Genomic DNA, 23,888 nt, shown 5'->3' with positions numbered 1-23,888 from the left:
AAAATACTCGATTATTTCAAAGGCCAAGATGTATTCTGCTCGCAGTATTTAATTAAAGCATCTGAAACATTTCTAGGCGACCAAATTTTCAAACCAAAAACACATGATTTTGAATTACTACTTATGGCATCGCCTTAAATCACCAAACGTAGTTTGCCACTAGGGGTGACCTGCGACAGAGGTTATCCATTAATTGGTCCCCGGACGGCAGTACTCAAACCCACTTACCAATTACGCGTTCGTAACTTATTTTTATCAGATGTTACGTTAAATTCATTTTTCATTTTTACTGAGATCGTCTCCTATTGGAGGTTGGCTATCACATGTAAAACATTAACCTGTAAGCCAAAGCTCGGAAGCCGGTCACGTTATCACGTAGATTTCAAAGCCGTGACGTAAATTTTTCCGCTGTATAAATTTCTATTACTTTCAGAGTCAAATATTTGAATGCAATCCTTTCCTTACAGAACTTACTTGATTCCACACACGTAACGTAAAAGAAAACATGTCCTATTGGAAACGTCAATTGTCAAAAATATAAATAAATGGCATTGAGTGCCGTCAGAAAACAATGAAAATCAACAAAACAATGTCTGCCTTCTATGTGGGATATGATTCACGCAGAGAATACTGATCCAGGAAATAATTATAAATCGCTCGGTATTTTTGCACGACTCTGATATACGAGGATTTGGTGGATTGCGAAACCAAGCAACGTGACCGTGTTAAACTGGCGTATTGTTCTAAAACAACCTTAATCACTCTATCATTGTATTGTGGAAACGTGATAATACTGATTTAATTTGTGTGTTCTACGGTTTGGTCTAGGTAAATGACGTTAAACAATGAATCGAATATTTTTAATGGCACTCTAATTCAGTTAGTAGTTTTATCCATAAACAAAATGATACAATAATAATTTATATAATTATTCCTCGTTTTATATCGGAAAAACAAGTAGTAATTTCAACATTAGAATCAAAGAATATTTAAGGTGTTTTAGTAATATTTTTTTTCCAACTTCGCTAACCATATTATTGGAATCATTGCAAATAATCGTGGTTTTATTTTACGCCTATTAAGGCTTTTAAATACTTATATATATATAAAATATTTACGAAATTGTAAATAATTAGAAAAAAAATAGTAATGAATATTCTCCGTATTAATAATAAAGGAAAAAATTTAGATAATGTGGCAAAGGCTTGTGTAGGGCTTGTAATTAGCTGTAATTTACGGCGCCTTCCCAATCCTTAAATTGTGTACGAGAGATTGGAGATTGAAACGAGTGTCCGCACAATTGATTTAGTTTATTCGTGAGGACGAATTTTATAATATACGCAGAGCGCGGTGACGGTGGCAGAAAGAAGGTAGTACTGGCGGTTGAATCGAACGCTAAAACGGGAATGAAGATTCCTCTTGTCATGCTCGCTTGCGTATAGCAGCGGATTAATTCGCGTTAGTATTGCCACATGTAGGGGGGAAATAAAGTAGTCTCACAATAACTTGGAAATTAAGAAATCCCTTAAAAATAATAAGTCCATTATCAATAAACAAAAAATATTATCTTAGTTATGTTCCCATTCACCGTTCGTGAATGGGAACTTCTCCTCCCTCCACTCCTCACTAATCCTTTTTCACACCTCCACCCCCACTTCAACACTTAATAGTGTATATGTTCTCCGATTATTTTGTTAATTTATGTTCGTATATATTTTTTCCTGAGGAAGGAGGGATTGTCCCGATACCGGTGGGCTTTAAAAAATAGTGGTTCAAACAAAGCATTATTGTTTCATTTACTTATAATGGATAACCACAATGTTACATTTTATATTTACATTCAAAAGTATAATATACAGGTTTTTCCAATAAGAGGTGTTATTTTGAATAGCCCGCTATTTCGGTAGATGTTACTTTTGAAGCTGTCATTTTTTGACATTTGACAAGTAGAAACTACGCCATTAATAAAAATGGAACGATACACGCTTCAACAACGCATTAAATTATTAAAATTCACTTGAGTGAATCAAATGCAAATCATCTTGAGTGATGAGGCCCATTCCCACCTCGGTGGCTTCGTAAACAAGCAAAATTATCGCATCTGGGGCTCGGAAAACTCAAGAATTATTGTTGAAAAGCCTCTTTATCCTCAACGTGTGATTGTTTGGTGCGGTTTATGGTCCGGCGGAGTCATTGGACCTTACTTTTTCGAAAATGAGGCTGGAGCAACAGTTACTCTGAATGGATGGCGCTATCGAGAGATGATTAATGATTTTTTATGGCCAAAATTGGATGGTATTGATCTGGACAACGTTTACTTTCAATAAGACGGCGCTACGTGCCACAAAAGCAACGAAACCATTAATCTTTTACGATTGAATATCAAAATAACATCTCTTATTGGAAAACCCTGTATAACATTTCTTCAATGCATGGGTAACTAATAAAGAAGTTGGTTAGATATTTTGAAAGAAGGTGCCAAATGTCAATGAATTTCAATATTATTTGGGAAAGCTGGTAGATCTATTTTTTTATTAATTAACATCTCTATTGGCAGCGACAATTTGTGTAGTGAAAAAAATCTATTTGAACCTTACTAGATAGACAGCCTAATAATGATAGTATTTGGTAAATGTTGAATCCAAAGTGACCTCCCCAGGCCGCAGGTTAATACTTATCTCCAATCTCGGATAGTTAAAATCACGATCTATATTCCACCGTGTTAAATTTTACGAACAATACATTTTCCCATAATCTGAAAAATGATTTTTATATTTTGCTTTTTTAAGTTGCCGTCAAACCCGGTATTATAAATATTCATTTTAGTGTAGTAGATAGATTTATTTATGTAAGTATGGTCATGTTGGTATCGGTAAATATTCCTAGTTATGGTATATTACATATGGATCCTGATAATTATTATTTTGGAACTTTAAACTATGATAGCGCGTGAAAAATATTTAAAACATATTAATGAATTATTTTGAAGCAGTATTTATTTTAGTGTGTTAAAATGCGCATATAATTAGAGATAATTATATCATGAAATATTTTTGCAATGATGAAGGACTTGCCAGCAATATCCATGCCTTTGCGGAAACCCGATGCATTAAAGAACTTATAAATGGATTATATATTTATCAACTCATTTTGTATGATTATATATTGAACACCAAATTAAATATGGATTATATATTGAACATCAAATTATATATGAATTATATATTGTAAAATGTCAATAATCATCAAATCATAATTATAAATGTCAATAATCATCAAATCATATGGTTCACTTCCCGGTGGTGACAATAACCGTTTTTCTACACAGAGACAAATGAGTATTGCTAATTTATTAAGAATCTCTTAAAAAGATGAAAATCTGGTTAAAAATGGGATTGCCGGCCGTTTCCTGATAAACTTTTATTATATTCTTAATAGTGTTCATGAACCTACATTTACCTTGATAATATACTCGTATAATGATGAAATGCGAAATCGTTATAATATATTCGTATTTACTTAATGTTTAAAGAAAACCTATTAATTCATTCTGGGCCTGCATTCCCGTTTTTAATAAGATTACGAATAATTCTAAGAGATTTTTAATAAATTACAATATTTTGTATCTGTAAGTTATCTCCTTGTGTAATACAAGAAAATTCTTATATTACACAAGGTTAGATTTTTGTTGTATTACGTTTTCAAATTTGTTCTCAAAACATTATAACAAAGAAATATTATATTTTACATTATTTTTACAGAAATATTATTTTTTAGAAGTTATACATTTTAATGTTCTTGCTTTCCAATATAACCATTTTAGTAGCAAACTCTTTTTTTTAAATTGTGGAAGCTGTGTCATGTCTGACCCTCAAACTGGTTTGAATGTTCAAATATTAAATATGCATGGATAAAAATATGACAGTGATAAATTAGCTTGAAATTTAATAGGCTTCGAAAGCCAAGGAATAGGTTAAGGTGTGTTTTTTTGTTCTCTTTGATTTACATAAACGGTGAAGGTAGAATTAGAATTATTATAACGCTGTAAGAACAGAAAGATAGGTGCGTTATTTTCTGGGTCATGATGCCAGATTTATGGGTTCAATCGTAATGTAGCATATTTAATACCTCAAGAATTACATAAATAATAATTTAACCCTGATTATCTAACTTATTGCACTTAATGTGAAAAACAATAAGACATTATTCCACTCATAAATTGTTAAAAAAGTAGACGGAATAAAAGTTTATTATAAAATGAGCGGCAAAATAATAAAATAATGTAAACATTACAATTGAATAATGTACTCGGTATAGTAGTTCTATTTTATTCTTAAAAGTTTACTAGAATTACTGTACAGTGCACTGAGGTGACAGAACCTGCAGGTATAAATTGCAATATTATTAATTGCAATAAACAACACGTTAATCATATGTTCAAGTAGATATGAGAAACAGTGTAAATTCTAATTTTGTGATACGTACCTACGGGTAAGATATTTACATATTTACATATTACATATTTACATATTGCGTCCTCTTTCGTTTCGTATACCTAACGCAGAGAGTTTTGTTTGTGACAATGACTTTTTAAAGGTTATTTTCACACTTGTAACAATGTTGACCTAAGTCCTCAAGATATGTTATTTGTTTTAACACTATTTCGTTGATGATTTACGATTTTTAAAAATATCGGTACCAGAGAAGTAATATCTGTAAATGCTTGTTTGTTGCAGTTGCCCGCCACGGGTCTGGGTGGCACGTGGCCTCCGCCACCATTGAGTCCTCCTACCGCGCCTTCTCCACCGAGAAGGTTGTAGCCCGCCTGGGCGCGCACGTCGGCCTGGACCATGTCAACATCACGCTGTTAGGTGAGTCCGTCCACCCATCACAACATACTCCCATCACAACATGCCCCCATCATAACATACACCCATCATCACATAAACGCTTCACAACATACACTCTTTAAAACATGCACTCATCGCAACATACACCTATTACAACTAACACTCATCACGACATATACTCTTACGTCCATCACAACATACATGCATCACAACTTACACCCATCACAACATACACCCATCACATCATACACCCTTCACAACCTACACCCATCACAACATACACCCATCACAACTTACACCCATCACAACATACACTCATCACAACATACGCCCATTACTACTTACATTAATAACAACATACACCCATTACAACATGCACCCATCAAAACATACACCCATCACAACATGCACCCATGACAACATACACCCATCCCAACATACACGCATCACAACTTACACCTATCAATAATATTCCGTTTAAATATGAAGTAATAAGTTTATTATCACTGTTCAATAAACTGTAAACCCTGTCGTGATATACTCACTGCAATTGCACGAAGGACATTATAAGACAATGGTCGCCTTCAATGTTCATTGTTCAATGAGTCCACATCACAGAGCACGGAGTGACGATGTCGCAGTAATTTGGAATCTCTCCACGTTCTGGTGTGTGTACGTTGATGACATCACGAACACGGATCCCGCTACAGGCTGTGAACAGGACCGTATCAAACACTGGCGATAAATGTTATCTAGCCGTATTCAATAAAACAAACATTATTTAATCGTCCACAAGACGATGTGCTGCGCATTGAACCTTCTTATCGAAGTATATTTCATCATCATCATTATACTAACTTTTGTAAAGCTCTACGCTGGCTCTAATCCCCAGCCATTCGCCTTGTTCACGGACCTTTTCATTCTGCTACATTCTGCCTCCAAGTCTTTCCACTAGGAAATCATAGTTTTCGGTTTCCAATCATCTGGTATTCATTCCACATATTCAATGTCGAGCCCATCGTTATCTTTAGGTCCAACAGAATTACACGATTGCTTCAAGCTTAATTAGAATCCATATTATCCTGAAGGCTGGTAAAATACCACCAGAGCAAGGAGCGAGTCCTGCCCGCCACCGTGAGATATATGAATGTGTTACTGCATGACTGTACGGCTGACATGGATACGTCAGGCTGCATCACGAATAGTTTTGCAATTTGCGGTAAACGAGCGCGGTTCATGTCGCGAAGTGTTTGTCGCCGATTGTTGTCACGTCTCCCTCTCCCCTCATTATAGACTATCAGACTACCTACTCTTCTCTATTCTCTGTTCAGTTCTACTAGGTGAACCCTTCTTTACCAAAAGAGAGCTTCAACGATTTCCTCTCGTTTGCTACAGGTATTGGACAGGACGAAAATTGAAGTACCTACAGATCTTTAAATTTACTAACAGCTTTTAGAAATTGAAGTTCAGAACGAAACTATTTAATTTTAAGCATTTCTGCATAAACTGACTTCCAAACGATTAATTATAAGACAACAAGTTGTCTAGTTTTCTTGAAAAAATAACTTACTACAGATTTTGGTGATAGGTCCACTGTAATCTTTCTCGTGACTCGACGCGTGTAACGGGAAGAAAGATTATTTTATCATCATAGTGTCACTTTGGGTTACTGAAGGTATAATCTTGTATACCCTCAGTCGTCGAGTCTATGGATATTGTGGGTGCGTGTGAATCACCTCAATAAAGCGGAACGGATTGGGAAATTGGCCCGAGCCTTTATATATATAAAGAGAAGACATCATTATGATATTCATGACAATAATAAAACTAAGCTATTTTTGTTTAGATTGTTTTGATTTTGATGATTTCAGTTACGTCAAACAGGATACGAAAAATGAAATAAATTGTTGAGCTTGGTTTTGTACAGGGTGCTTATTATAATCTTGTGTGTGGGACGGACCAGATACTTCTAATGTAAGATAAGGGTTAGATCGAGGTTGTAAGTTTATATGGGAAATTTTCTTTTGATTTTACTTAAAAGTTCCAACCAAGAAGGAAGTACAGGTGGTTAAGTGGGCTTAAGAAGTAAAAGAGGATTGTTGGGAAATACCTGTCTATTCAAACCTGATCACTAAACATAATTAAAGCCATTTCAAGAAATAATTAGGTCTAACACAAAATCGCACCTGGGTTCGGACTTCTGTCACGGAAGTCGTAAGTTTTCTTGTTTGAATAAATCCCAGATTATCAAAGATAAAAACTTTAAATATATACCGTTAACCGTGCCGCAAATGTGATTTTTTCTATTTTTGTAAACTGAACGAATCTTTAATCTTAACTCGTTGGCAGCAATCAGCAATACAGTGGTGTATATAGTGGTGGGAAGTTGTTTGACTTTTAAGCCAGCAAATCAATTAAGTCATTTTGTCAGGCGAATTATAAAACCCCACTTATGATAATGTGATATCCACAAATAAAATTCTTAAGTCCAGACAGATATACGGCCTTCTAAAATAACTACAAAGTACCTACATCTTCATACAGCGATAATGTAAACAATCACAATTTTTTTTACTAAATCTTACGAATAGAACAAAATTAATTTCAGCAGTATTTAAACGTCAATAGTAAAGCTTTCTATTGCTTGATTTTTACCAACCTATAGCTTCTGAGATGACTCGACAATCGTGTTTTTCGCGTTATTAATTATTTCTTATGTTCTTGATTATTAGTTACATAGTAATCTTGAAATACTACTAAACAGGTATAATTCCTAACCATTTATTCCATTGTTTCATCTGGCCAGTGCCACTTGGCGCGACTGCAAATCGAACAAGTTTCACTTTCGCTGCTGTAAAGGCGGATATCGTGCTGTTTCCGTGTTACAGATTCTATCGGGAACTTTAATGCACCGAATACTGCACACAGATATATATACTATATAATATAAAGTGTATACTTCCACACAGAAATTAGATCGACAGAATGCAAGCTGCAAGTGCTGTTGTTCGCTATGGTAAAATGCGACGTGAACAAGTCCTGTCCATTCCTTTGACCATGAGTTGTCAATAACTAATACTGTTATTCTATATTCAATGGCTAATTCAGACTACGACAGTGTTTATGGGTTTAAGAGAGGCTATTTGTGTAGCTTTATGTGGGAAGTGGGAAGCAATAACGCAACCTGACATAAACCAGTAGAATGAATACAATTTATTAGGTTGCAGCATATCGTTTTAAGATAGTTTACATATACGAAACCATACGTGAAAATATTTGCATTGTTTCTATGTGATTTTCTGAAGAATTTACATAAGTTCGACGAACTTAAGGCTTGACGGGAACCCCTCTTTGCCAAATATTGTGTTTTTAAGCGTTGTATGGGTAAACACCTAAAAATCACACAAACCATCGAAAATTTTCATACGGTAATTTATTAAACATGTTGACTTAATGATATCGCTCGTAAATTGGCATTGCCAATACAAATTAGGAAAGATAAACATCACATTGCTAGCTCAACATTATTAGCAGATGATAAACCAGGCGTTCTTTCAAATTTCTTACAGCTCGACCACCTGAAGGTGAGGGGAAATAAATTGTTGAGAGCCCCCACCACGTTAAGGATCAGAAGGACAACTATGTCATCTTATTTTAACTTGAAGGGCCTTAACACGTCCATGAAACAAAGTCCATTTTTTTATGTTTAATTAATTCACTAAAAAGATGTCAACGACAAATACCGCGAAAAGCCGCTTGCTGTTGCTTCGTTCTTTTCATCCTTTCCCATAATCCGTGGTTAGGCCCACGCTTCGGTTAATATGGGGTGACTTTGATCATCACTGATAACTGCATAATTTTCGTTACCATTCAGAAATTACTCGTTTCTTTTAAAAATATCCATTTAAATTTCACTTTTGTTTTCTTTAATGCAAATCTTGGAAGCGGAAATTAACCCACTTCCCTACATCCGATCAAGCTGAAACTCGACAGATAGACTCGTCGTCTATGACAATGCGTTCTATAAATACATCGATTGTTAGCAAACTATACACACGCGGACATATTACAACAGTTAATATACGAAATAAATGTCGTTCATTCCCGAGGAAGGTAGAGTTATCGACTCCAGTTATTGGGAAGGATGGTTCGATTCTCAACTGAAACACAAAAAAAAATACATTTAAAAATAGATGTAGTATTACAGTTTAAAAAAACTTTTGTTTTATGGGTTGATTTTTTCAATGATTTATTTCGGGTATGTGGATTAATTGATCATTCGAATATAAAACTAAAAATAAGTCGGTTTTTAGTTATATTCAAACATATTGATGGTTGAATTTGTGAATCTGTTTTTTAGATATTTTCGGACAGAAAAATGTAAATGTATTTTAAGAATTCCTCGAAGAATAATAGTTTCGCGACACTTTTATTTCAAAATGTATCAGTGTCTATCTATATAATATATGTTTATATAAATATATCGATAGAGTATTTTTTTAAATAAAATACTCCACTGTCTACCAAGATACTTCAGTACAAACGGTATACCAAAATACTCCACTACAAACGGTATACCAAAATAGATCACTCCAAATGGTGATTTTAATCACAATGTTTTTTTTGACTCCCCAAACACATTTTTAAAATTATTTCGATAGTTTTATATTGCAAGTGTATGCAAAAAATATGTATGAAAGTTTTCATGTAAATATTGTTTATTTTCCCCATTTTACGGTACCTATTACCTGTTGAGATAATAATTAGAAGTTTCCTGTGTTACGTATAATACTTGTATAATAAAGTATTCGAAAGGCCTGCAGTTTCAGTCGGGATTCCACGCCAAGCGAGGCGCATTTTAAATAAATAGCCTTTTTATATCCGAGAATTTGAATGTAATTAAGATCCCGCCAATGTAGCTACCAATCTGAATTGAATGTGTTAATTGCTTATTTTAATAAGTTCATAATATAATATTCTTCCACATTGTGTTAGCAAATAATTTCTACTCTCAACATGACTTAATTTTGCATCATTAAATGAATCTAGAAGTGTTAACATAACTCTAAAATAACCGATTATAATATTAATGATTGCGTTGCATCAGATGTTTTGAATCACAGTGTGATATTGTTCTTAACTAAGAGTTGGATTTTAATGGATTACTGAATTGGCTAAGAATGACTGGTTTCTTAACGTTCTTCGGACATCGGAAAGTAACAACTAACAAACAAATGCACAAGTATAGAATATTATGGGACAAAATGAAAGGAATGAATTATTGTAGGTAGATAGGTACATTTCAATTCGTTAATGTGGCAAGCGGTCAATACAGAACAAAGTGAACCATGAGTTTTATTTCTCTGGTGTAACTAGGGTTTGCAAATCCCGCAGGTTTGCAAAAATCCCGCGGGATTGCGGGATAGAATTTACAAAAGTCTATTCAATCACGCAGGATTTTTATTAATTGATTTTTAATAATGCCAACATTTCATAAAAAAATTATGTTATTTGGTATTAATTATCTTTTATTCTATATAAAAATACATTAAAAAGATATAAGTAAGTAATTTAATATGACTTTTCGACTCGATCATTTTTGGTTTTAAAAAGATATTGAAACATAATTAGTATTTTAAAAATACTTTGATTTTTAAATATACATAAAATATGACTCGAAATAGTCAGTCAGGGAGTCACCTTTGGTGTTAGTAATATTATTTTTAAAAAAAAACATTCAAAACGTTACGTAAGTATTGAAGACTGAAAATAAGATCATAAAAACATAGATTATAGAGAGACCAAAAAAGCCCAGCTGCGGAAAACGCTCTATCTGCTTCCTCACTAGTACAAGGATAAAACATTGCTGAAATCCCGCGGGATTGCGGGATTGTAAACCCTTGATGTAACGTATCAGTTATCGCTTCACTATGAAAACAGTGTATGTAGATTCTCTATGCTATTTCAACAGTTTGTTGTTTCGTGCAGAATTACATGAAAGGATTAACATTTTTTATGTTGACTCAACACAGGAAGCCCCGATGAAAATAATTTCCCTCGGGGCCTCTGTCATCTTTGGGAATTCAAAATTTGCTAAAGAAGGGAAATTCTTGGAAAGAAGAAGGTATGAGGGACATACAGGAATCCAGGGCTCGGTGTGTCCAGGAGTGACGGACGTTTGAATCCACCCCTCCAACTGCGGTGCAAGACGATGGTTGAGAATAGGTACAGCTGGAAAGGTCACGAAATAAATCGCGATAATTCTTTTGGCCGTAAAAATCTCTATCAAATCAATATCAGAGAATAATAGCATTTTTATTTTGATAAATAAGTTTTCTATAACCATTTAAAATGTGCAATTTTGATTTGCCATCATAACAACATGTTCGTTTTTATTCATGAATATGGCATTGTTGAAGTCACGCCGTCCAACGTCGGTGACAGCCGTTTTACTAGCCATTAGCATTTGCTAATCATAATGACGTTGTAGGCAGTTCGAATCAATTAAGGATCAATGATATTATGTGTAAAACCAGTATTTATTAATCAAAATATTAAAATCACACCAAATTTAGTACCATGCCGATTTTCAGAATCGGAAAGTTAGCTTAAATCTTCCACAAATTTTTAACGGTATCCCAAGTTTGTGAAAAGTGGGTTGTCTTCATTATTTTCTACTGAGTTAGTCACGCGTTCCTTGATATTTATATAATGATTATTTTAAGATCTTATTCCTAAACGTTTAGGTATTAAATGTATTGCCTTCAATATTGAATGAGTTTGTTTGTTTGTTTGTTGCAGCCGTATCCCGCTACAACTACACGGCTCCCGCCGACATCGACTTCAACGAGCGGTTCGCGTGGCTGGGCGCGGGGGCCATGGCGGCCAGCTATGCGCAAGCCCTTCGTAGAGGCCTGCCATTCCCCATCCTCACCGTGGCCGAGTACTTCTCCCTGGGCCTCGAGGGATTCGCTTGGGGCGGACAATACCGTGCCGCCGGATACTACGCGGGCATACTGCTTTGGTGAGCTCCTTTACATTCTATGTTCTTTATCTTATTGAATGCTTCGCGTAGCTCTACTGAGATACCGGCTGATGACTGTCCTGTCAAGATGGACGAAGCGGGTTCGTAGCAAGAAGTGAGGAAATTCGATTGCTTATTTATTATTCTCGAGTAACGAGTAACGCACAGAACTTCGTATACGTATATGCCTCGCGTGTGAGGAATGTACGGGCGTCGTCTTTGCCTTTCGTTGGCAAGCACTTTTTCTACGGGCGAATTTGCGGTGATCCCATAAATAGGTTTATAAGTAACGTAATATTTACGTTAATGAAATCTATAAGAAAGAAGAAAAGTAATAAATTAATATTTAACGGTTCCATGTTAGTGTTTGATTGGAAATCAGATTCCTTTTGGGAGCATAGGTTCGTAATCTACCGGCTGCGCCAGTTTGTTGTGAATGGTTCTTGTTAATAAAAACTCCTTTCTCACAACAACATACCCCCTTACTAAAAAAACGTATTTTAAACTTTGTACAACTGATAAACATCCATGTATGTATGGTAAACGCTAGTTGATCAGTGTGTAAAATTTAAAACATGTTTATTAGTTTTTATTTACAATAGAAACTAGGAATTGGGAACGAGTGTGTAGGACAGTCAGGAAACTTCTCTTATGCCCTCAAAATATCTATGTTGGTAGAAACCTAACTGCTAACTCATCTTGCTTCTGAACTGGTGGGGCGAACCTATATACTAGAGACATCTCTTGGAGAACAATATAAACTTTATTTGCTACTAGCATATATCACACATCCCGATGCTGCCCTGGTCTGTACTGCGTGATTTCCATTTTTCCAATACTCGCATAAGTAATAATTTGAGATTATGTTTAAATTACAAGGGTTTGAGAAAATGTCGTTGTGTTCGATGCATTTTCTTCTGATAATAATAATGATTTGCAGTCGGTTCTTATATAAAGGGTAATTAGTTAAAGCTGCAAAAGTAACGGTCAAATCTAATTGTTGGTAGTCAGTCAGCTTCTCGTATAGTACTTAATTATCATTTAAAGTACCTACCTAGTAGACCAGTATATATGTAGGTAAAATCCGTCAGAAGCAATAATAATCGGCGCCCAGTTTGGAAACAAGGATTAATAAATCATGGTAGATAGATAGTTCTTCGAGGAGATTGTGCAGCTATATTCAGATCACAGCTTCACTATTATAGATAAATCTGCAGTCTGGTAACGTTCTACGTGCTACATGTTAGTTATTGCATACCGGCCAGGTTCAGGAAGTTTATTGTAATCAAATTTTAATGAACAACAAAATGATTAATACAAATTATTTTACTCTGAATTGTGGATTCAAGTCTAATTTTTTTTTGTCAATATTGTTTGACAGTTCCGAAATCACCGGTTTAAGGTTAAACGCGACGCTCGCTATATTTTACGTGTTCACAGATGGCGTTAATTAATTTATTTTATTAAAATACGCTTTTTGCAAGGTATTGTTTCACAATATTAAGACACATTATTTGTTTTGATGAATTTGAATAAACATATATTGATGATATATTTAAGCAAACTTCAATTATAAAAATGTGTAAAGAAAAAAATAACACAGAATATCAAGAATTTTACAAACTGATGAGAAATGGAAATCAATTTATTACGCCAATCTTTAAAACAACTCAAATGCAAAACCATTATATTTACCAAGCCATAAAAAACTACAATAATCTCCCTTCCGAATTGCGCTGTATTACGAACCAACAAGAACAAATAAATAAAATCAAACTTTTTTCCAAAAAAACTTATATTAAAAAATATATATCTATATATATATATATATTATATTTATATTTTAAACATAACATAATATTATAACATTGAATCTAAGTAAGAATCGTGGCTCCCTTATCAGGCACAAGAGCTCTTTTTTTCTGATAAGGTATACATGACCAATTATGAAACTAAATATTATATTTTGCAAAATATGTATGTATTAATGTAACTATGATCTATATTAAAATAATAATAAAAAAATAAAAATATTTGACCGTAAAAACACTCAATTCTTTCGAAAAAGACATACAAATACAATATTGGATTGAATCACCGGTACAGTATTGTATTTGTATTCCTTTCTCGAAAGAATTGAGTTTTTAAACTAAAAAAACTATTTATTCATATTGCGTATGTACAATATTGCAACACACTGCAAAAAGCGTATTTTAATAAAATAAATTAATTAACGCCATCTATGAAGTGATTTTGAATAAAAACGGCGCTATACAAATAATAATAGTGCAATATAACGAGCGTCGCGTTTAACCTTAAAGCAGGGCGCAGGACACAAAAATATGTTCATATCTTTGAGTTTTTCAAATATCGGTAGGTGTGGGTGATGTAGGTAGGTACCTGTATTTATATCTTGTTACAGAGTGGAAGATGTTCTTTGAATTACTGATCTATACCGATTTGAAAGAAAACGGATGTCACCAAGTTACATAATACCTTTCATCTCCTCGGTCTCAGACAGACCAATATCCATTATATCCAATGACGACATAAACTGTCTAATTATTTTGTTAAGATAATTATATTTCATTTGCAGTGGCGGCTAGTGACTATGTTTGGGCTTTTAGTTGGATTAAGGCGATGCACTACGTCGTGTAATATTTTAAATTGAGCCGCTATCAATGACAACCCTTACGTAGATGGCGATAAGGTTTAAATTCCCGATTAACACCATCGGCCTGTTTTGATTTATGCAAGAAAAAAACATGGCCAAAAACTGCCTTTTATTTTATTTTGTGGATTGTCAGGCATTAATATTTAAATTTTTTTTCGATCATTTTATAAATAACTTAATTTTCCACACTATACAATAAAATCATAATGGGTTAAATGGGTTCGTAAGTAGGAGATTTTGAACTTTAAAGCAGTTTTCATAGGCCTTATACATTATTTTTGTCGGGGCTTATAAAAAGACCTATCTAAAAAATACTCGATAATTTCAAAGGCCAAGATGTATTCTACTCGCAGTATTTAATTAAAGCATCTGAAACATTTCTAGGCGACCAAATTTTCAAACCAAAAACAAACGATTTTGCATTATTACGTATGGCATCGCCTTAATTAATCAGTAAAAATTTCATAACAATGTTTCCGTTTGCGCTACGTTACGTATTTTGATCTTCTTTGACTGTAAGTTTCTCGTTATTGACAGGTTATCCCTTAAATCGGAACAATTTCACAGCTCTTTGAAAATCTGGAATTTCGTAGCAGTGATCCTTGTTTGCATTTTTTATTTGTATTTTACGCCCAGCTGCTTTTGTATAGATTATAAGAACAGAATATACATAATGAGCTATCGAAAATCATACAAAATTTTTTTAAGTATGCAGTAATGTAAACTGGTACCTATACTAATATGAAATAATGTTATTAAAACATGTAACAGTAACATAAAATAGACAAATCAATAAACTTCCATTACCTAAGCTACTATAATTTGTAGGATTCAGAAAATTGCTGGTATAGTAGATTACGTTTAACTCTATAAATTAAATCAGTAAATATATCAATAGTACACCCAAACTTATTGGTTAGTTAGTGTGTCTGATAGTTGGTTGTGTACGTGTTGCAGAAAAACGTTACATTTTGTCTTGTTTTCCTAGTCGGTACATATATTTTTAAAAAACATTTATTTTAATATATTAGTACTTTTGGTAGCTATGTAAAGCACCATTTAGATTTTTTTTAAAACGAGGCGAAACTTCTCTTCAATTTCTAAGGGCCAGTTGTTTCACAGAATTTAAACAATTCATCAAATTTCATTTTTCAAGTTTCAGTGAATGTTCTCTTCAAGCTTATTCAGTATAATAATTACATAAATAAAAATTAAAAATTAAATAAAAATTAATCGTAATCCGGTTAAAACCGAATTCTATTTACGAATTTCGTCATTATATATTATCAAGACAAATGCAGGAGTATGAACACTCTTTTCCGATATATTAGGAATTCACTAAAAGTAATAATTTCCATATATAAGGAAATGGCCTGCAATCCCGTTTTTAACCGGATCACAAATAAATTTGAAGTGATCCTTAATAAAATAGCAATACTCAATTTTCTCTTTGTATCATTAAAGACCAATTGTTTCACATAACTGAAATAATAACTTGAAAATTATCTTTGAATTTTGATGAATTCTTCAAATTCTGTAAAAATAGCAAATTTTTCTTTGAACACAGTCCCCGCTAATATCTAGTTAATGTTCACTAACCGCCACTGCTCAAATATTACCCAAGTAATAATCAACCAACAATAATATTTAATGGGTCACTCAAAATAAATAGCCCTTAAGGCACCAAAAAATATGTACCTCTCTCTATGTTCTCAATTATTCGCATTTAAGAGATGTTTCGCATTTGCCGTCTACGTAATGCTTATAAATAAATCAAATAATTGAATTATTTCTTATAATAATACCAAGGTGATTTGTATGCCACAAAACAAGCCATTGAAGTAAATTGTTTCATAATCGCCGTTAACACAGATGAAACGTGGAATAATAATTCAACAACTTCAATTCGGATAATAATTGTAGGTAAGTAGGAATCTACCTAGAATACATTAAACACATATCTACATACTAAAAATAATCCTTTAGGATTTCGATGGTTCGAAATTTGAACATTCCTGTTTTGCTGCCTCTTTCAGTGGATACTAATTACTATTTGTAAGTACCTATTTTTGAAGCCATTTTTTCAGGAAAATATAATGGCTTATGGCAGGGGTTCCCAACCTTTTTGAACTCTAGAGCACAATCTAAAATATCGGTAGGGTGGCGGGGCACCACCTATTTTTAATCGATAAACTCGGGGCAGCAATCGCAATCAAAATGACAACAACACGGTTCCAGACGGGGAATACTAATTTGCACATCACTTCTTGTACACGCCGAAAAGCCGAAGTGAGCCGATGATTTCTGAACCGATCGGGACGGTTCGAACACGTGACTACTGTCAGTTTGGCTGTCGGGGCCATGCTTATTGCTTTCACTGACAGACAGAGCTGGCAGCATAAATAAACCAATCACTAGATTGATAACTTCGGCCTTTAGTAGGGAGAAATTTTGTCCACTGATGACGTCACATCCAGAATTGAGGCATAAACAAACCACTCAGCAAAGTAGAGGAAACAAAACAAAAAAGCGCGGCCATAGACAATATGATCTTCCCTAGGTAGGCACCTAGGATAGATAATATTGTGCTATTAATCAGCCTAAAATATTATTTTAAAAATAAATTTTAGAAATGTTAACAGATTCTCTCAGGACGACAAGGCTCTAACTCACAAAGTGCGGTCCTGCGAAAATGAGCTATAAGGTATCTTTCCTTACGGCACATTTTCTCAGGACGGCGCTTTGTAAGTTGAAAATCTGTCGTCCCGAGGCCGTCGTAAAATAACTCAAAATTACTTGAAATTTGAATTCCACTAAGGAAAAACATTTTCAAACAATGATTGTGCTTTTCTACGACAGCATTGAATGTTAACATTTCTCTGTTAATCAGAAAAATGAAAAACTTTGTTACATGTTGTAAAGTATTTTTTTATTTTATTTCAGTAAGATAACAGAAAGAAACAAATAAATTTATAAGCACAAAACACATTTTAAATGTTTACGAAGTCTGCGACTGAAGCTTTTTCTGGTTTAAATATTCATTTGAGTCGCTAATATTGTTTTAAATTATTAAATATTTTAATTTGAGGATTTAGTCATGAAGTTATTCAATTCTTAGGTGAAATTAAGTTACACATTACATGGAACACTGAAGACAAACAAAAGGATATTCACACCTGTATTTTCGTCATAACGGGTCCGATACTGTCTTAAATCTGCATAACTACCGATGCCGGGTAGATTTAAAGTCAGCAGTGCGCATCTTCGAAGGGATCCATTTGGCATTTTTGTTTCTTTTGTACTTTTGTAACTTCCGTATTTTGGGTATTTATGACGAGTGGTCTGTCTGTCTGTACACACAACACAGCTTCATAATTTTAGACATTTTCACACAACAACAACTCATGAATTCACGAAAGCAAACAACATAAATAAACCACTCACGCAAACAATCTGAATCTGTCAGAAGGACGCAACCATGACGCAATAATGGCGTCACATTGGTCACATTGTTTCCGGGGGAAATGGAGCGTAGCCTCTCTCTCTCTGTTACACGGGAGAGAGTGAGAGATCAAACCAGGATGGCTTTTCATTGGATAGTCTGGAACTGACGTCATCAAAAACCAAAAAAGTATCGGAGTTATACCCCCCTGGCTGGCAGAGTCATGTGCCATGTGTTCGCCTGGCTCGCCGCTAGACAGGTTGCTACAAGTACTGTCAGCAAAGGAACCACTCATAATACAATATCGCAAACATACGAACGTATTTGATAAACCTAGGCACTCAAAAAAATTAAAACTCTAACAAATAAATAAAAATAATTCACATTTTTAATTAATGTTTATGTAAAAATTATTTACAATGTCGAATAGTGGCGGGCACATATGCATCGTTCCGCGGGCGCCATGGTGCCCGCGGGCACGGGGTTGGGAACCCCTGGCTTATGGTAACACTTGAAAACTTGAAGAGTTTTATAATCGTAATATCCTAGGGGTGGGGTATTTCACAGAAATTTATATGTAAATTTCTATCAAGTGGCCAATCCGAACCATTTTGTTTTTTTGACATTTAAGACCCCGTAAAATGCCGAATCTATTTGTTAAATTATTATGTTGTTATGCTTGTCTGCTGATCACAATTTGATTGAATGAATATGAGAAGGAGAAAGGGAAAAGGAAAGTGGTAAAGTGTGTGGCTATTCAGACCTAGTCACCAAACATGACTAAAGCCATTTCAAGCAGCGTTTCTGGACCCTGGACGTGATCTTATTATTACTAGTTAAGCTTAAGAACATGAGTCGGGTAGTTGGGTGCAGTCGCCGACTCGGGACCTACCTTCGTCTTCAGCACTTACTTCACTACCCCCACCCTCTCCCCTCCCAGCCTCTTCCACATACAGCGCTGAATAAGTCATTCCGCTAATGGCTGATGATGTTCCGAGATGATTAATGGTCATTAATTTCAAACACGGACTAATTCCGCACAATGGACAGCACATTCAGTAACAATAATTATTTTTTGCTATTTTTATAAGAAATCATTTTATTTTCTCACTTTTCAAAATGAATGCGTAACGATTTATTTTTACTGTTATCAACAGTTTATATTTACAAACAAGTCCTCTTGCTGTGTAATTATTACTATGCGTGACAGCTGTTTCGCCTTCTTTAGGCATTACCAAACTGTGAAACAGCCGTCAAGCGTAAAAATAATTACACAACAGGACTTTTTTTATTTTTTTAAGTATACTTTTTTTATTAAAGATTGAACAATATTATTATTGAAGACATTAGAAAAAATTTAAAACTGTGACCAATTAAAAATCGCGTGAATCAGTTTTTTTGCATTGAAAATACAAACCATTCAATTTAGTTATACTGTTGTAACTAAACCATATTTTGTCAGATATTGTATTATTTTTTCTTGCGCAGCGGCAATTTCAGTACTTTAGTTTTTAAATTCATCTATTTCAATTTCAATTACGTTTACATCAGCCTTGCACTCTTTTTGGATCTCCACATTTCTCACACGATCATACATGATCACACATACGCCTAAGGGATCTCATTTCTACAGCATTCAGTTTACTTTCATCCTTTCTCTGCCAGTTAAAGTTAAGATTAACTGCAGTTAATATACGAAATAAATCTCGGTACCGTCCAGTTAAGATTTGGCTTAAGTGTCAGCACGGTTCACTTGTTTTAATCAGCCCCTGGGGAGGAAGGTTTAATCCTCAGTCAAACCAAAAAGAACTAATTAATACGTCTGTTCATAAAAACTAATGAATAAGTCTGTTCATAAAAACTAATGAATAAGTCTGTTCATAAAAACTAATTAATACGTCTGTTCATAAAAACTAATGAATACGTCTGTTCATAAAAACTTATGAATAAGTCTGTTCATAAAAACCAATGAATAAGTCTGTTCATAAAAACTAATGAATACGTCTGTTCATAAAAACTAATGAATGCGTCTGTTTATAAGAATAGGTGGTACATATAACAGTAGAAAAAAATAAAAAATTTTCAGGTTTATATTTGTTTTTAAATGACGTAAACGGATATTTAGCAAATATACATTATTTGCAGTGGAAACAACAATATTGGTAGGTATATTAAATTGAGGCTTCTCCAAAGTGTTCTGAGCTCGATTTTATAGGATTAATATTATTTAATGGATTAGATTCCCTGTTGTTAGCTTTTATACCATCACGACGAATGCATTAATATTTAATATTTATGTCGGCTCACATTATTTATGCAATATTTTCAAATCGCCCATTATCCCAGTGGACTAGTGAAGGCATTGTGACAACATCGCACAGCTGATAGCTGTTAGTCCAATGCCATTGATTAAACACGCACAAGGTTGGCCCTAGCAGAGCCAATTAGAACTTCACGAACTTTTAACTCTTGAAGATAATTCTTATCAAAACCCGCCAAATATTGTATCCCAATCAACTGTCATCATCACTACCGTCCGATGACAGACGACGATACCGATGACAACAGGAGCGTTTGGACATTTTGTTCATATTTTAACTTTTCCAGAACGACTTATATATGTCACGTGTATACAATTATAAATAATCAGTGCTAGATTATCCAAATTAGGAAAACGTAAAGGCGTAATCTTTAAAAAAAAAATTTTTTTGTAGTGCGTGTCGCGTGACTTCTATAATTGATGGTTGACTTACAAGAAAATCATTTTAAATGAGACACGTTATTAAGAGGAAGCTACAAGCCAAAAATGTGTATATTCTTGGTACATATATCGTAGGCATTAAAATCGCTTGACAAACGGAGTCTAGAAACGTTCGATTTCAAGCAAAAAACTGTTTTTTTATTTATTTTGTAAATAATTTTATAATAAAGCAAAAAAGTTAACCAAGTGAAACTGTCACAGATAATCTTAGCTATAATGCTGTATTTTTTAGCTATAAGTTGTTTATTTTACGCGTTCATACATTTCAATTTACAAAAAATTGTACTTTACATTTATATTTTTTATTTAGTAATTTATTTTTTTATTTCTATTCTGCTCAAGCGAAACGATAGGAAAACTTTCAATTTATTTAAAGCATATTATTTGGTATTCATAATATACACCAATTCGTTATAAAGATTAATCAAAATAGTGATTCGGCACTAAGCTTCGCCTTAAATGTAGACTTCGATTCCATTCGACAATGTTTTTTTTATGTTTTTTTCATTCTCCAGCCTCCTAGTGGCGGATCTCCAGCGACAATATTACCACAAACATTGAATCAAATGTTTGTCCAAACATGAAACGTTGGGGCAGGGCCACCCAGTTGTGCCTCCCACCCGATGTTCTTGTTTTGTCCGATGTTCTGAAAACATTTTATCGCTGGATGACCGATTTAACAAAAACAAAATTATGTAAAATTCAATTATTTTTTTACTCATCCAGTACACACCACTACACAATCAAGAGTCTTTAAACTGATTTACCCGTATATCTAATTTAACGAGAAAGTACCTACCTGACCAGTAAAGGATACAGCCTAGTAGAAATGATCCCAATGTCCATTACATGGATTTTTTTAAAGTATCACAATACAACATTCCGTTTTTTTCCGTTCATTGTTGTGATTGGAAATTACAAGCAATTTAAGCTTTTAAAGTTTCGTTTATATAAAGAGAACTATTGATTGTTGACCTGGTGTAGAAATTAGAAGTGATTGTTTATTCCGGTAATATAAGACAAGTCCACGGAGATATTAGCTAATTGCAAGTTATAGATTAGATGTAATTGCGAGTTATTTGCATTGGGTTAATACCACAATTGTTATTATTTGTTCTATGTAGTTGAGAGTTATGTTTTTTTTATTTTTTTATTATTTAATATCTTGTATGGAGACAGGCAAGTTTGATGCCCAACGACTAATGACCTAAAACGATTTTAGATTAATGATTTTAAGTCATTATTGATGAACAAATTGAGTATAAGCTTTTAAAAGCAAATGTATACATTTTCATCAACATCTCTTATAAGACAAATGTGTTTGTTTAAATGTGTTTGTGGATACATAGGTAACTAATATAAATTAAATTAAATTTCGTTTATTGTTTGCACATTGCAGCAACGTCTGACTCTAAGGACTTGGAAATTAACATGACTTGTTTAAGGATAATGTGAAACTGACATGTTTCTGTTTACCTTAAGCAAAAATTTCAAAGAAGTAGGATGGTGGCTGTCTTTCTGTCGTCTTTGGAAAGAAAACAACAAAAAAAAATCACAATTTTACAATAAAATTAAGGGTTAGCATAGTCAACTTTTTGAATTTTGTAAAATGATTTAGGGGTCTTAGAGATGAGCTATTTTAGACAAAATAATGTTGGAGTCTTGGAGATGAGCTATTTAGACACAATGATGTAGGGGTCTTGAAGATGAGCCATTTTAGACACAATGATGTAAGGGGCTTTGAGATGAGCCATTTTAGACACAATGATGTAGGGGTCTTGGAGATGAGCCATTTTAGACAGAATGATGTAGGGGCCTTGGAGATGAGCCATTTTAGACAAAATGATGTAAGGGTCTTGGAGATGAGCCATTTTAGACACATTGATGTAGGGTTTATGGAGATCCATTTTAGACAGAAAAGATAATAAAAACTTTTAAACATCGTTTTAGATCAAAGTTTGTTTTGATGAAAATACTAAAAATTCACCAAAATGAATAAATTTATAATACTTAAGATAGTTTCAATTAGATTACGCCACGGCCACATCATAATAATCTATTTCAATATTGATTCAGAAATCTGAATTCACTTCCATTTAGATATTGAACACGATAAAGCATTATTTGTGTTCACTTCGCTTAATTCGCTCCAAGGCTGAAGACTTCTGTCGTAATTTGTAGAGATTTAATCAGAATCCGCTTAGCAACAATCATGCAGCGCCTGCGGGCCTCAAGATACTTAGCGCAGGTTAATACAATACAATACCTACTTCATACCGAATGTTCGCAGATTTGCGGATTAATATTATATTTTGCAGGTTATTTGCGACGTCAATTTGCACAAAAATACGAATGAATTAATTAGCGGAGAGTAGATTGAAATAAGTAAGGAGATTAGATTCATATAAATAAATGATTCCCGCATAACAACAATTTAAATCATTGAAATAGGCCTGGGATTCACTCAAGACTCGATGAAAGCAACAACAAACTCGATAAGGTTATATTCGAATAACAAAGCTTCGATTTTTCTTTCTAATATAAAATATTAAAAAGGCAAGTTAAGGAAAACCCACAAAGGCACTGCCTGATAATTAGGATTTCGATGGAGAAGTTCTCATGGATACCGATGTTATCAAACTTTTTTAACAGAAGTGGTTTCCTAGTGGATGCCCTCCGCCCCAAGAGACATAAGACAGAACAATAAAACACGATCCTAACCGTTGTTTATCTTTCAGGGTGGCTTTCGCGTCTTGGCTGCTGATGAACCTACTGCTGGTGGTGGTGCCGCGCTACGGAGGCTACCTGATGGTGGGCACGGGCTGCTGGCTGCTGGCGGCTGGCCTGGGCTACTGGGCGCTGCTGCCGGCGCGCGCGCTCACCGTGCCGCTGGAGGGGGGCATGCTGCACTTCTCGCTGGGCTGGTGCTTCTGGCTCGTGCTGCTTGCAGGTACATATACACACCGTGTACTTTCGCGGCTGCTGATGAACCTGTTACGGGGGCTACCTGATGTCCGTGTCCTTGGAGGTCATATCCACCTCCCCAACGGAGAACATACCTCGTAAATTATGTATATTTCCTGGAAAACCAACTCCCAACATCAATATTAACTTATTGATTGCCAATCTTCTCAGAC

General features: G+C 34.2%; 1 protein-coding gene across 1 annotated transcript in view; it reads left to right on the top strand.

Moving 5' to 3' along the window:
• mol (dual oxidase maturation factor 1 mol) overlaps positions 1 to 23,888 on the top strand; it is a 99,864-nt gene that overhangs the window by 69,688 nt on the left and 6,288 nt on the right. The window contains exons 4-6 of the mRNA XM_089636129.1: positions 4,737 to 4,871; positions 11,652 to 11,874; positions 23,490 to 23,701. Of these exons, the coding sequence (XP_089492255.1) occupies positions 4,737 to 4,871; positions 11,652 to 11,874; positions 23,490 to 23,701 (570 nt within the window). The remainder of the gene's footprint in view (positions 1 to 4,736; positions 4,872 to 11,651; positions 11,875 to 23,489; positions 23,702 to 23,888) is intronic.

The sequence above is a fragment of the Hesperophylax consimilis genome, chromosome 10, assembly GCF_061612785.1.
Source record: "Hesperophylax consimilis isolate HC1 chromosome 10, BYU_Hcon_1.0, whole genome shotgun sequence".
NCBI lineage: Eukaryota > Metazoa > Arthropoda > Insecta > Trichoptera > Limnephilidae > Hesperophylax > Hesperophylax consimilis.
Note: the sequence above shows the minus strand (reverse complement) of the source record. Positions and strands in the feature narration are given on the sequence as shown.